The following is a 14,765-nucleotide window of genomic DNA, read 5'->3' as shown; positions in this document are numbered from 1 at the left end:
GGGATGGTGGCGCTACACCCCTCAACTCCAAGCTCCGAGGCCCAGGGACAGAGCAGGACAGGACAGAGGCCCAGGACAGGGACTGCGGCAGGCCCGGGGGCCGGCGGCAAAAGCTGGGGGGGGGGTTCAGCTCGGCCCAACCCTGGGCACCCAGCCCTCGCTGCGCCCCAAGCTGGGAAGGTGACATCACTGCCTTCTATGGGGAGGGTCCAGCCCCCACACAGCCAAGCCCACCCATGGGATTGTGCAGGAAAGGCCCCTGCCTTGGCCCGCCACCAGCCCTTCTGGAGAGCCACCCCCCCCCCCCCCCAGCCCCGCGGCCCCCAGGGCGTGAGGTGGCCACGTCCTCCTCAGGCAGTGCCCCAGCTGGGCTCCCTCCATCTTTCTCAGAGGCCCTCCTGGCGGGGGAGGCGGCCGGACCCCCACCCCGCAGTACGGCCTGGGGGCCCTGGGCTCTGATGCTCTGAAAGGTGTGGGTGGGAGCCCGGGGTGTGGGGGGGCCAGATGCCAGAACACGGGCCCCCCTCGGGCCCCCACATACTTGAATGTACAAGCATATTTATTGCTCACACGTGTTTGCCCTGTTGTCAGTGGGTCCTTTCCAACCCAAGAGGTACATGGTTTTTTGTTTTTCCCAAAAAAATAAAGTCTGCCAAGTGAATGCTGTCGCGTCAGGGTTAGTGTAAGGGTGCGGGGATGCTGGTCCTTTGGGAGGGCCCAGGTGGCCAACCTTACCTGGGGAAGCAAGCCCACGGCGGGGTGACCAGCCAGTGGCGGCCAGCCACTTGGCGACAGGTTGACCCCGCCGTCCTCTGCTCTGGGAGGGGCCGTCTCGGTCCTAAGTGGACCACGTCACACGAAGCGCAGGCACCTTTCCAGTCCTGAGTCCCCACCGATGCAGGGCTGCGGCTCACCTGCCCAGGACCTGCTGGGGCCACGGAGCAAGGGAGGCGTGGGGCGCCCGGGACCCCGGGCACCGCCGGCGGATGCGTGCCGGGCCGCAGTCTGTGGGGGTGCAACCGAGGAGCTGGCTTGGGGGTGACACCCCCACCCAACGGCTGTCATAAGGCGCTGTGTCCCCAGGCGGAGAGATGCTGGGTTCGGGAGAGGCCTCGCTCACCAAACTCCCAGTGACCCGCTCGGCATGGGGCCCCCACGTGACCACAGGAGGCCTGACAGCGGGGGCAGGAGTGGGGGGTCAGGAGACCCTTGAGGGCAAGGGGGCACCGGGAGGGCAAAAGCTGGTCGGAGCTGCAGGGTGCCATCAGGATCTGCACCTGCAGGGGCCCCGGGGAGCTGTCACTAGAGCCCCCCGAAGCAGTAGTTCTGGTGCTCCGGGAACCCTGGTGCCCTGACCAGGCTCTGCGGTCCAATAGCACGGGGTGCCATGCTGTCTCTCAGTGGCTCACATGCTAAAGGCTCCAAGGGCTGTGGTTTCCACAGGAAGCGACAGCGCAGGAAGCTTGAGTGGCTCTGGGAGTGGGGGCCGCCCCTGGTTGGCTGGTACCTGGCCACGGGGTGCACTCAGGGGCGAGTCTTTTCCCATCTCCAGGCACTAACCCTGGGAGGGGCAGTGCCCCCAGGGTCGGCAGGGCCCAGCCATCAAGCATTAGAATACAGCAGGTGGAACGTATGGTCTATACCCATGTCCAGACCACAGGTCTCAGTTTCCCCATCTGTGAAGGGAGGGACTGGCCTGGGCCGCCCTCCTGTGCCCGGCTCTGCACTGTCAGTCCAGCAGTGTCCCTGCCCGCCATCCCCCCTCCCGCCGCCGAACTTTGGTCTCAACCCTCTGGGGACAGTGAGCGGCTAGGCCCAGGCCCAGCCCTGCCTCCTGTGCCCGCGTCGGGGAGCAGCCCCCCTCCCCTGCCCGGGGGGCTGGCTGAGCACCCAGGCCGGCAGTCTCCACAAACGGCACAGGAGGCACTGAGGGGGAATAATAGACGGTTGTCTGCCAGGGGAAAGACAGGGGGTAATCGAGTCGAAGCACAAACTGTCAACGCCCCGCAGAACAATGACAAAGCTCCGGGCGCTGATGGGGGCGCAGAGTCAGGAGCCCGGATCCTGCCAGGATCTGCGAGACTGCGGCTGGTGATTAGTGGTGAAGGTCACGCTTCTGGAAATAAACACGCTTCGATCTCAAACGTGGGGCACATGGCCCCGCCCGTCAGACAGCAGCCGACACTCCCACCCCCTCGCCCCCACGGCCACCGGGCTCAGCTGTGGCCACAGCGAGCGGCCTGATTTGCTGACTTCGTTTGGCCGGCAGCCAAGGGTCAGGGCTGAGGTCGGCGCTGGCTCCTGAGCGCTGTCCAGATGTAGGGGGATGGCAGGTAGCACGGGAGGAAGGAAGGTCTGGAGAGCCGCCCTGTGTCTGGCCAGAGGGACAGGACCCACGGGGGGCGGGGGAGGTGCTGATCCTCCCCAGGAAGACCAGTGGCTGGTCAGCCATCCCTTCTAGGCCTCCCCCAGACCCAGCAAGGCCGGAGCCGTGAGTCTGAGCCACCCCACACCTGCCCTAAACCTTGTCTTCCTGTCCTTTCACCTGACCGGGCATCACCGTTAGGGTCTTCATCTTCTGCTGGGAAGGCAGAGGTTCGGAGGGGCAAAGGGACCTGCCCAGGGCCACCCGGCCACGGCCCGGAGGGGCTCAGGCTCCCCATCCGGCCGCTCCCCACATGGACGCAGCTGGAAGCCGAGTCCTCTGTGCAGGGGGACAGGGGAGGGCCAGGGTCTTGCTGCTGCAGAAGGCCCCGGCCAGCAGCACCTGGCAGGGCTCCTGGGAGTCGTTTCGGACTCTGGAACCAGGGACAACAAGAAGGCCCCAGGGCCCATCGTGTCCGAGTGATGTTTGTTTATTGACAGAAAACAGGCAAGTCCGGAAGAGCCCAGGGCTGAAGCATCTTCTTGAAGGCAGAGGCAGGGTCAGCTAGGCTCCGTCTTGCCAGGGTGAGTGGGATCCTGGTCCTCACTCGCTTCTGGAGCAGAGGTGGATTTGGAGTTCCCTGCAGCCTCTAAAACCAGCTCCAGGGCCCCATCGCCAGCCACTCGGCACACCTTCTCCCCTCTGGCCGCCAGGATTTCTTCGATATTCCTGAGAGACGAGGAGGCACCGTGACACTCCAGGCCCAGAGCCCATCCCGTACCTTGGTCCTTCAGGGGAACCCCAAGGCCGGGCTCGAGCCAGGAATGTGGGTCCCCACACTGGTGTGCCATCAAGGGCCCTGCGTGCTGACCTGAGGGACCTCCAGAGCCCCCAGAGGAAGGTGCTGTTACCATCCCATTCACAAGTAGGACGGACACTTGCTCAGAAGCCGAACTGAAGTGCCCGGGCCACCGGCCAGGAGGATCCTGACCACTGCCCCCACTGCTCTCCACAGGAGGGGTCCACACCGCCTCACACACGCCCCAGGTCTGGTGTGACCGACCAGCCAGCACTGGCAGAAGAGGAGCTAGGACCCTGCTCGGGAGCGGGCACTGCACAAAACTTTGCAGGGGAAGGAAGGAGCCACAGAATGAAAGGGAGTCACGGCTGCAAGAGTCGCCTAGTCTGACCCCTCACTTTAGCGGGGGCCCAGAGCCCTGACACGTAACTGGGTCTTGCAGACCCCAAAGGCCACACCGGTGAGGGCAGAGGTCAGGCAGTGAAGCAGGACCAAAGTGGGCTGGTCTAGGGTGGAAAAGTTTAGCAAAGAAAAACAAGTCTCTCCTGGGGACTTACTTATGCTGAAGTTCCTTGTTCACCTGAAACTTAAACTTAACGGCTCCTCCTGCATTGACAAGGCTGGGGGAGTGGACTGGAAGGGCGCCCCAGGGAAAGGTGGGGCGGGGCTCCTGACCCACCAGGCCAGCCCTGGCACACAGGCCTCTGTCCCCCCACCCCTGTCCAGGCAGCCTCACCTCTTCCCATCCAGGTCTGAGAACCAGCCCAGGTTGTCGGCGATGATGTGGTGATTCTGGCAGCCGGGGCAGGTCACGATGACCACGCCCTGGTGATAGGCCAGCTTGGAGATGCGCTTGGAGGACCGAGTCCCACAGACCTGGGGGAGACCCGCAGCCCAGGTGAGTCCAAGTACTTGGCCCCGCCCCTCAAGGAAGACCCCGCCCCCTCTGAGGATTGACTCCATCCCTGGGCAGGGCCTGCCCTCTCCGGAAGGGCCGGCCCTTTCTGAGACAGCCCACCCCGATCCCGGAAAGGCCCCGCCTCTGGGAAATAACTCCACCCCTCCGCGCAGGCCCACCCCTCTCCTGGAAAGGCCCGCCCCCGAATGTAGCCTCACCTCTCTCCAGGAAAGAACCCGCCCCCCCGGATAGCCCTGCCCCTTCATGCTGTCGTGCCGCGGGCACAGGGCACCTCTATCCCGCCGCGCCAGGCAGCACCAGATGCAGACCCAGTCTTGCACCCGTTGCGCGCTCACCTTGCAAGTGTAGACAAGCTGGTAGTGCGCGGACCCGGGCCCCGGAGCCGAGCTCAAGCGCCGCCAGCCCCAGACCCCGGCCCGCCTTCTCCCCGCGGCCCCTGGGCCTGCCCCGCGTCCCCACGGCCACCTCAGGCCGGCCCCCGGGGCCGCGTGCGGCTTAGCAGCGGCCCAACGCGCCCCAGCGCGGCCCGCAGCATCCCGCCCTCCGACCTCGGTCTCCCGCTTTGCCCCACCTCGCCCCGCCTCGCTGAGGCCGCGCAGCCGCCATCTTGGAAGCGGGCACTCGACGGAAGCGGCCCTTTCCGGCTTCCGTCCGCCGACGGGCAGGCTGTACTCTACTGCCCCCTGGAGGCGGGAGGTGCACGCGCGGCTGGGAGGTACACGCGGGAGCGAAGCCACCAGAGGCGGCGGTGCTGGGGACGGCCGTCCTTTATTTATGAAACTGCATTTCTGACACTGCTGCACGCATCTGCGTCGCACAGACAGAGCACGCCTGTGCAAATCACGGTGCGTGGGCGCCGGCGTGCCTGCGCCCCTCGGGCTCGGCGCCCCGTCCTCCTCGCATGCCGGGCTGGCTAGGAGCCCTCCGTGTCGGTGTTGTCGCTGCCCGTGGTGTTCTCCCAGTCCGCCTCCCCTGCCTCGAGCCGTGCTGCAGCTTTCTGAGGGCGCGCTTCCTGCAGGGGCGAGCGGGGTGTCAGCAAGGCGGCAGCGCCCCTCCTCGCCGGCTCTCCCGAAGCCCGCCTGGGGCCGCCCACCGCCCGCGCGGCGCACTGCGGTAGTTCTCGAAGCTCTCCTTGAGGCGCCGCCGCTCCTTCTCCGGGGGCTCGCCGCCGCTCAGGCGGCGTTCTGGGGGAGGAGAGCGGCTCAGGCTCCCAGGGGACCCCCCCCCCCCTCCCCGCCCCTGGGACACAGAGCCAGCCTGGCGCGGGCTCCAAGCCGGCGTCCCTTCTACGACAGCGCGCAGGGCCGCCTGCTCCCACCCAGAGCCGCACAGGAGACAGGCTTTCCGCGGCTGCCACGCCCTGTCCCGACCAGGCTGCTTCGTCCGGGAAGGAGGACTAGGCTTCCTGTTTCCAACAGCGCACCCCAAGACCGCACTGGGCAGAGACCCTTGCAACCACCCCCAGGCATCCACATTGAACAGTCACCCTCCCTGGGCGCCGTCACACAGAAGCCCGTGTCGGGGGCATCCTAGGGCTGCAGGGACCCCTGCCCCCCCCAGGAAGCCTTACGCTGGGGATCAGTGGAAGCGGTTCCTCCTGCAGAGCCTCAGGGGGCTGCTGTGGGCTGTCCCTGTTGGCGGGGCCACCTGGAATGGAGAGTTAGGCCTGTGGGTCCCACCCAGCAGCTGGGACCACGCTTAGCATAGTCAACACCCGGCCACCTGCTCACCCCCCGCTGCTTCTGGGCCAGTCCTGCATCATCTCCTGGGTCCTCACTCGGACCCCTAGAGGTCTCCCATTGTGTAGATGAGGGGACTGGGGCTCAGAGATGTCACTCCCCACTCCTGACTCCCTCTAGGCAGGCAGAGGCTGCTGGAAGCCCACCAGCAGTGCCCCAGCATCCAACCCTGCTCCTCCGGGTGGGGGCCGGGGCACTGCATCAGTTGGAAACAGAACGTTCCAGGCTGCCAGGTCCCCTCAGAATTTGTCTGGGCCTGCACGGGCCCAGGGCTCAGGACCCTCGAACAGAAGGTGCTCTGATGGGCTGGCTCCCCTAACTGGCCATGATGGGAGACTGGACATCCAGTCTCAGCAACATCACAGGGGAAGAGGCCAGAGCCTGTGAAGGTCAGGCCTCTGACCTGAAGCCCGTCCTGACTCTTTCGAGGGGCCATGCCACCCCTGGGTGGGGCTCCCAGACCTCCCCCCCAACACTCAGTGTCTGCTGGGTCCTGACCGCCTGCCCCCATGTTGGGACTGGCTCCGTGGCCTGTAGCTCAGGTCTCCGGGCAGCAGCAGGCTTCCCAGCTCCCTCACTTCTGCGCCAGGGCTGCTTCCCTTTTGCCTTCTTTGGAGACCGGTGGCGAGGCCTGATGCTGAGGACGTCTGTCTGGCCTCCCGCACCACCCCTGAGGTGGCCCCTCCCCACCTCCCCTTCTGACAGCCACGTTCAGAGAGAACCCCTTGAGCCCTCCTCACTCCTCCAGGCCATCTCCCTGCTGCCCCTGTGCCTGGCCCTGAGATGGCCCACCTTCCCCGCTGTTTGCATCTCCTACACTGGACTTGCCCTGCCCCCCTACCCAGGAAGACGCCGGGGGAGAGCAGAAGGCCACACTCTGCCTTCCGGACCCAGAGTGGGCTCCGATGGAGGGACGCGCTCTCAACATTGGAGATGGGGCACGGGCCCTGCACACGGGCTCTCGTCTGCTCGCTGGGGAGCCTGGAGGATTTCTCGTGCCTCTGAGCCTCAATGTCTCCAACCGTAAGGTCAGGTTGTGAAGGATCAGTGGATGGGGCTGTGCGCGGCCCAGGGTCAGGGCTGGTGCCAAGTCAGGGCGACGAGTAGGCCTTGGCCAGACTCGTCCGTGAGAGGCCGCTCCCCTCCTCACCTTTGTCTGACAGCCGGGTGGCCTCCAGGTCCGGGGGTAGCGAGAGCTTCCAGGGAGAGACAGGCATCCAGTTAGGTGGCCACCCTCCCGAGACCCACCTCCCCTGCCCACCTCCCCTGCTGTGCTGCTCTTTGGCAACCGGGCAGGAAGGCCTCTCTGCCCCCCTAACGCCTGGGAGAAGAGCGGCTGGCCCAGCTCCCACAGGGGACTGTGGTCTGGCAGAAGCTGTGGCCCAGAGCCTACCCTGAGGTTTACACTCACGTCCTGGGAGTTCCTGGTGAGCTGTCCTCCAGGTCAGAGCTCTGTGGTCACAGAGGAGGAGGCCATCAGCAGGACGTGGGGAAACGCAGTCATCCCCAGGCATGGGGTAGCGTTGGGCGTGGTGAGGGGCCCCAGGCCAGCTGCTGTGCTCGGGGAGGTCCTCCTCTCCAGGCCACGACTGGCTCGGCCCCTGCCCAGAACATCTCTCCCTCTCCCTCGTGCCACCCAGAATGGCCTGCCAGAACCCGAGCTGTGCCACACCCTGTACCCCACCAGGAGGAGGGCCCTTTGCAGAGGACGGAGGGGGCTTGGGAAGGGCCGGGGATGCACCCCGATCACCGGCAGAAAAGAAGTATCCGGGCCAGGGCCAGGGCCAGGGCTGTCCGGCGGCCCTTCCTGTGGGCCTGGGGTCTCTGGAGACACACTTGCCCCTGAGGGCCACTGCCCGCTGTCCTACGGCGGCTGCAGCTCTGCCCAGCGGGCGCTACGCCGGTCCCCAGCCCCCAGGAGACCCACCAGGATGAGCGTCTCCAGCTGCTGCCGTTTGAGTCTGCCCTCCAGGGCCAGCCGCTGGCCCTCGCACTGGAACAGCTGTAGCTGCAACTCGTCGGCCTTCTCAGCCAGCTCGCGGACCTGCTTTCGCAGCGCGTCCTTCTCCTGCAGGCTCCGAGAGTGCTGTGTGTGCAGCTCCTCCCGCGTGGCGATGGCCTGCGGGGATGGCAGGGGGCAGGCGCGGGGATGGCGAGGCCGGGTGCCTGGAGGCCCCAGTCCCGCCCCCCGCCTCTCGGCCGGCCTAGGGTGGCGCTTGAGGGCTGGCGCAGGTAATAGGGGCTCATGATGGGAAGCGGAGGGCTCAGAAAAGGCGAAGCTGAAACCTGCAGCCTCCATCTCAGAGCAGTCCCTGCCGGCCCCCGTGCCCCCTGAGACTCCTCCCCGTGCGCGCATCCAGCACACGCTTCCGCCCCTTGCACGGCCTTCACTGGGTTGGCGTGGCTTGATGTCCGGAACGTGGTTGTTAGCGACTGTGTTAACGTGCCGTATCGCGCCCGTCCCTCTGGGGGGACGTGCCGCACGTACAGACGCGGGACAGCAGGACCGCACCTGAGGACACAGCTCTGACCCACCCGCAGCAGCAGCCAGCAGCCTGCCCGACGCCCACGGTGACCAGCCCGGCGCGGGGGGCGGGCCCTACCGGAGTCACAACCGGTCTTCTGTCCGTACCAACAATCCAGGAAGCTAAACCACGTCCCCTAGAACGGTTGGCCCCCAACAGCCAGGACTTGATGGATCACCGAGAACTGCCATGTCTGTGCCTGCTTCCCACTTAGGACCAACCTGAGACGGCCCTACCCACTCCCCTCGGCTGCCTGGTCCTAGCGTCCCTGGCTGACGGCCTGCCTCTGGTGGCTACGAGCTGTCCCTGCTGAGCCCTGCTCCAGCAGCCCCGCTGTGAGCTGGGCTGCCCGCTTCCACTGTGTCCGGCACCGGGGCACCGAGCTGTCTCCGCGGTTACCGTCCTCCTGTGGGAAACGTCTTCAGACGTGTAACTGCACAGTTAGGGGCTCCCAATAGAGGTGGCCGGTTACCCTCCAGAATGTCACCGGAGCACTTGAGTGTAGCTGATTAGAAAAGACCCAGGTGACGTGATGGGAAAGTGTGGGAAGCAGTGAGTGGACGCAGCCCCAGACGGACTTGCGCAGCTCCTGTTCCAGGAGTGCGGCCAGCCAAGGTGTCCACGGTTTTTTAATTTAAAAACCTATTTGCCAATTACAATAGTTTGCGTTCTTGTTAACACAAAAACGAAACTTATGTACACCAAACCAAAATCTGAAAGTACAACCCGCTATGGGGTATGGGGTTCCCGGCAACAGGTGGGGGGGGGGGCGGTGGGGGGTAGGGGGGTCACCTCGCTATCATTCACGTCTGTCAACGAGCACATATAGGTTTTGTTTATTTAAAAGCACTCTGATATTGGGGCGCCTGGGGGGCTCAGTCGGTTAAGCATCCAACTCTTGATTTTGGCTCAGGTCGTGATCTCACAGTTCGTGGGTTCAGGCCCCACATGGGGCTCTGTGCTGACAGCGTGGGAGCCTGCTTGGACTCTCTCTCTCTCCCTGTCTGTCCCTCCCCCACTCGTGCTCTCTCAAAATAAGTAACTAAACTTAATAAAAAGGAAGAAAAAGCACTCTGACAACTGCCCTCCCCCTAAAACCTCCCTGCCCTGGAGGCCACACGACCCGGAGCGACCCTTGCCGCGCCCTCGCCCCGCAGGCGTCCTGGCAGGTGGGAGGCGGCACCTACCTGGTCCCTCTCGGAGGCGACCTCTTCCATCTGCTGCAGGACGGCCGCGATGCGGTCCTTGTACATCTCGCAGTCCTTCCGTAGGGCCAGACACTGCAGCTCGAACACCTCCTTCTCCTCCACGCACTACGGGAGCCAGCCGCTAGCCCCCACCGCCCGCGCCCGCCCCCCGCCGCCGCCCCTGCCCGGCCCCTTGGTCAGGCCCAGCTGGGTCCCTGCAGGCCCTCAGCTTCCAGACTGGCCTGGGGCAGTGTGGGGAGAGGAGGCCAGGCCCCCGCGCCTCCGCCCCAGGGAAGGAGTGAGGTAGGGGGGCTGTGCAGCTGAGTGCGCACGGGGCAGCCCCCAAGCCCACCCAGCCGGCCCCAGCTGTGTACCCGGGCGCGCAGAGCCTCGCCCTGTCGCAGATCCTTGCGCAGGGACAGGATGGTGTTGGCTTTCTCCTGGTGCTCCCGCAGCGCCTGCCTCCAGTCCGCCTCCAGCACCTGGATGTACGGGCTGCTCTTGTCCGGCGTTCCTTCCTGCGGGCGGCGAAGGGGAGAGAGCGGCAGGGAAGCGGCCGGGCTTCAGGGGGGCCCTACTCTCCGCACCGCACCGGCGTCCTGCCAGGCGCCCCCACCCGGGGCCCCCAGCTCCTGCTTGCACCCCCCCCCCACCCGCAAGGGGCCCCCCAGTCCCGCGCATGCCACCCCCACCCGGGGCCCCCTAGTCCCGCGTATGTCTCACCCACACCCGCAGGGGGCCCCCAGTCCCGCCCTGCCCCGCCCACACCCGCGCATTGGCCTCCAGTCCCGCGCCCGCCCCGCCCACAACGCCGCGCATTGGCCTCCAGTCCCGCGCCCGCCCCGCCCACACCCGCGCTTCGGCCTCCAGTCCCGCGCCTGCCCCGCCCACACCTGCGCGGCGGGCCTCCAGCTCCTGCACGCGCGCCTGCAGCAAGGCCTTCTCCTGCTGCAGCTCCCACAGCAGCTCCTGGCTGGGCCGCTGCTCCATGGCGTGGCGGAGCTTCAGCGTGTGTCTGCGCTCCACCCTGCAGTCGTCCTCCGCCTTCATGAGGCTGTGCTTGAGCCGCTCGAATCTGCGGGAGACCCTGTCAGCCTCCGGCCGCACGGTGCCCGGCAGCCCCCTCCCCCCCCCCCCCCCCCCCCCCCCCCCGCCCCAGCCCCGCAGCTCCGCAGGCGCGGGAGGCCCGGGCACCTCCAGCTGCAGGTCGCGGGTCCGCATGAGCGCAGCGCCCTTCTCCTCGCTCTGGCGGGCCAGGCGCATGGCCAGCTCGTAGTTCTCGTCCTTGCAGCGCTTGAGCTCGCGGCTGCCCGCCTCCAGCTCCTCCTTGAGCCGCTGCACGCGCTCCTGGTGCTTGCGCAGCAGGCTGTCCTTCACCCGCAGCTCCTTGATGAGGTCGTCCTTGGAGCTCAGCAGCTGGGTCAGGTCCTGAGCCTTCCTCTGCAGCTTCAGCACTCGCTCATCAGCAGCTGCGTCAGGCCCGACTCCCCGGATGCGTCTGCGGACGGCGGCGTCAGAGGGCCCGCCTGCTCCCCCGCCGCACCGCCTCCTGGCCCCGGGCTTGAGGACCAGCGCCCCCCACCCCCCCCACCCCCGCCCCCCTCCGGGGACGCACACCACCCCAAGGCGCTGGTGTTCCCTGTCGAGGAAGCAGGCTGAGATCCTGACTCGCCCCCAGGCAGGCAGGCACTGGGCTCGGGCAGGGTCAGCACGGGTCTGTCTTTCCTCCACCAGAGTGAGAAGCAGCGGCACAGAGCCCCGATGCCGGCACTCCCATGTGCCCCTCAACGCTTCCTTCTGTCCCCAGTTCATCTCTCGGGAGACGAGCCATCGGGCCTGTCGGCGAGGGCCCCAGGCCTCACCGATAATCATGGAGAAGACACGGGTGGGCTCCTTGCCGGTGACCTTCTTGTACAGCTGCGGGTAGTAGAGCTCCAGGCTCTCGAGGAAGGCCACGTAGCCCTTGTGGCCGGTCCGCTGCAGGATGTCCAGGAGCACGCCTGAAAGCACGTGCCCTGGGCGCTGAGCTGCCGTGGGCCGGGTCCCATCGGGGCCCGCCTGCCGCCCACCCGGCCCGGCTCGCCCGCAAGTGCCACAGCCCCCGGGGCAAAACGGGCCGTTGTGGGGGGGGGGGGTTTGTGCGGGGGAGGGGCGCGCTCCCGGCTGAGGCGGCACTGACCCACTTTCCGCTTGCGGATGACCAGGTTGGGGTCACTGAGCACCTGCTCCTCGTCATCGGGGTTCAGCACCTTGCACTGCCGCAGGTAGGGCGTGATGCGTGAGGGGTCGATGACGGAGATGAGCTTCACGCGGAAGCTCTCCAGGGCGCTCCAACACTCGTCCTCGTTCTCGTAGTCCGACATGGCGGTGGCTCGGCTGCGCTCTGGACGGCTGTCTGGAGGGCGTGTCCGGGATGCTAGCTCACCCAGGGCGGTGCTCCCGGCCTCCCCTGGGCACGGCTGTCCCCCCCCCCCCCCCCCCCCCGGCTCCTGGGCTTTCTGTCCACAGTGTGCTGACGATCGTGGGGGGAGACGTGGAGGTGCTCTGGGGGCTGGTGGTGGCCCACAACCCCCATGCCCTGCTCTGGCCTCTGTGACCCCCGCCCACGGGCAGGGACTCTCTGGCAGGTGTGGGGAGGGAGGCGGCGGGGCCAGGCCGTGCTGTGCGGGACTTCCTCCTTCCCAGACGCGGCGCCCGCTCAGGCCTAGCCCTACCGCCTCCTCTCCTTCCGGTGGCCGGCTGGTGATGCAACAGCGGGCACGGGAAGGGTGAGTGTGGACCGCCCACGGGAGAGGGGCCAGCCCCAAGGCCACTCTGGCACGCTCTGCAGGCTCCCAGGTCCCGGGCACCTGCCACCTGTGGGCTCCTCTCCGAGGCGGAGGCCCGCCCCTGGCCATGCCTGACAAGGGGGCCATCCACATTGGGACCGTCCACCGCTGCTCCCTTCCATTGGCAGGCGGGAACCACTCCCTTCGGGCCTGGGCCACACCAGGGGCGGCCGTGTGGTCGTGCTCTCCTCTGGGTGGTGGGTTCAGAGAGGCCCTGACCTGCCGCCAGGCAGCCCTCAGCCAGTGTGGGAATCCCGCCCCCAGACGCAGGTGGCAACAGGCAGGGTCTTTGGAGGAGCTTCTCTGATTTCCCGCGGCCCTCAGTCACACCATCCAGCCAGCAACAGACGGTGACTTGGGATGGCCCTTGTGACATTGAGCGCTCCCTGCCTTTCCTGCCTAAAATCCACAGGTGCCACACCTGGCCCCCTGCTGCGAGCCCCCCTGTGATGAGCAAACAGGTTCCGGGCGGCTCTGAAGGGGGACAGGGCACTTGGTGCCCTTCTGGGGTCCTTGTCCCAGGACCCTGCTCCCTGCCCCGGGAACCCTGAGCAGAGCCGGGCATCTTCCCGGCCTCTTTCAGAAAGGGGGGCAGACCCACCTACCTCAGGGTCCTTGAGGGGCACCCGTGCAGTGGGACGCTGGCCAGCCCAGGCCACCCTGATCCGACGGACAGGAGGAGGTGCCGTCGGCAGCCCGGGAGGAAAGCCTCGCACTTCCTGCTGGTGCTGGTTAGCTCCACGGAGCCCGAGCAGGTCCTCCCCGAAGGAGCCGGTCTCTGGGGCTGCCTTCTGATTCGCCCGCCTGGCAGGGCCCGGGAGGCGGGGCACAGGGAAGTGGAAGTCCCGCTGGGGCCTGAGGCCCAGCCCTGGCACCACTAAACCCAAGCGTGGGCAAGGGCCCTCTTGAGGCTGGAGGAGGCTGGTTCGCCAGCTGGGCTGATCGGGCCTGGATGCAAGCTTCCAGAGGCTTCTCCAGAAGGGGCCGGCTGGAAACCAGCACGGGCAGCTGGCCAGGTGCAGGTGGAGACCCGAGGGCATTGGGCCCGACTCCTGGGATCTCAGCCGGGTGCTGGGCCAGCACGCGCCTTGGTCACCGGAGGGCTGAAGCATAGTGTCCAAAGAGGGGACCTTGCCTACCCTACACGGCCGCCAGCCCGCGCTATAACTAGTCCCCTCCTGGGTGTCCCCACTCCACAACTTCTGCCACGACACGTGGCACTGTGACGGCAGGCTTCCGGGATCCCGAGGCCATGCCCCATGACCCCACAAACCAGTGTCAGAGGGGTATTGACCAGCCAGCAGAGCCCGGGCCGGCGGCCAGGGCCACCAGCCCTCCGTGGCCTCCACCCCTCAGCTGTGCCGGGAACCCCCAGGCCAACGCCTCACCGGTGCAGCCGTACTGGTTGAACCGAGATGCCGGCTGCCGGGTTGAGGCAACAGCTAAGGAGAGGTGGGACGGGCAAGGCAGGTCCTGACCAGCGCTCCCGCCCTACCTCCTCCAGGCAGCTGCCTCTCGCCCGACCGGCTCCCTGCCTGTCCTGTCTCGAGCCTCAGGGGTCCGGGCACAAGGCAACGCTGCTGAGCTGGGTGCGGGTGGGGCACCGAGGCAGCCGGCCTCTCCTTGCAGGTCTCTGGGAGGCCTCCAGGAGCAGCCAGCCCTGGGTCCCGGGGGAATGGGTCCCGTTCCCCTACTTTGTAACACGAGGCTGAGGAAGGCGTTTCCTGTACGGCGGGGGTTTGTGAGAATTGAGTAATAAAAATGTCACGTTCTCCGTATCAGAGTTAAGTTAGATGTCAGTAACAAAAAGCTAACTGGAAAATCCCTAAGTATGTGAAAATTGAATAAGAAACCTCTAGATAGTCCACAGACCAAAGAAGTCCCAAGGAGAAGTAGAAATCAGCTGAGACAGTACTGGGCACAAATCAAAAACTGAAAGCAGGCACACGGAGCCGCGCGGGGGGACAGCCGCCGGCAGGGCACCAGGGACGCCCCGGGGGGAGGTGTGCACGCGGACGGCATGGGACACAATGTGTAAGGGGAACAGAGCCCCCAGAGAAGCTGAGTGCCCTTCAGAGATGGGGACGGTGCCGGGGCCTAGACTCCTGCCAGGAAGCGGCCACCTGGGAGGAAGGTGGCGCTGGGCCGGGGCGCCCCGTGACCTGCGGGCAGCCGGGCTGCCCGCTGCTCCTGGGCACCCACCTGGCAGAGAAGCAGGTCCACATCAGGACCTGTGGCGGCACCAGGGCCAGCAGCCGCCTGGGAACTCGTGGCAGGGCCCCTGGCCTGATGGCCACAATCGCATCTCATGGAAATGGCAGTCCCCACCCCCCCACCCACCAACACAACACACTGAGGGCTCCTCAGACCCCAGGCCCGGCCGGCCGGCTCCCCACACGGCCA

General features: G+C 66.6%; 2 protein-coding genes across 2 annotated transcripts; both read right to left on the bottom strand.

Annotated features, from left to right (window-relative positions):
• Positions 1–2,839: 2,839 nt before the first annotated feature.
• DNLZ (DNL-type zinc finger) lies at positions 2,840–4,712 on the bottom strand. Its single transcript, XM_019435965.2, is given in 4 exon segments — positions 2,840–3,094; positions 3,901–4,040; positions 4,419–4,555; positions 4,558–4,712. Coding segments are annotated over 4 exon segments (507 nt in total). The 5' UTR covers positions 4,619–4,712; the 3' UTR covers positions 2,840–2,925.
• Positions 4,713–4,837: 125 nt separating this feature from the next.
• Positions 4,838–14,687, bottom strand: CARD9 (caspase recruitment domain family member 9). Its single transcript, XM_053908017.1, is given in 16 exon segments — positions 4,838–5,049; positions 5,052–5,095; positions 5,177–5,290; positions 5,673–5,730; positions 6,973–7,018; positions 7,084–7,180; positions 7,234–7,274; positions 7,750–7,941; positions 9,535–9,660; positions 9,909–10,052; positions 10,426–10,609; positions 10,727–10,988; positions 10,991–11,032; positions 11,397–11,534; positions 11,714–11,929; positions 12,968–14,687. Coding segments are annotated over 15 exon segments (1,725 nt in total). The 5' UTR covers positions 11,898–11,929; positions 12,968–14,687; the 3' UTR covers positions 4,838–4,996.
• Positions 14,688–14,765: the final 78 nt, after the last annotated feature.

Source organism: Panthera pardus, unplaced genomic scaffold, assembly GCF_024362965.1.
Source record: "Panthera pardus isolate Hobbes unplaced genomic scaffold, ASM2436296v1 HiC_scaffold_20, whole genome shotgun sequence".
Lineage (NCBI taxonomy): Eukaryota > Metazoa > Chordata > Mammalia > Carnivora > Felidae > Panthera > Panthera pardus.
This window is presented reverse-complemented; position numbering and strand designations above follow the sequence as displayed.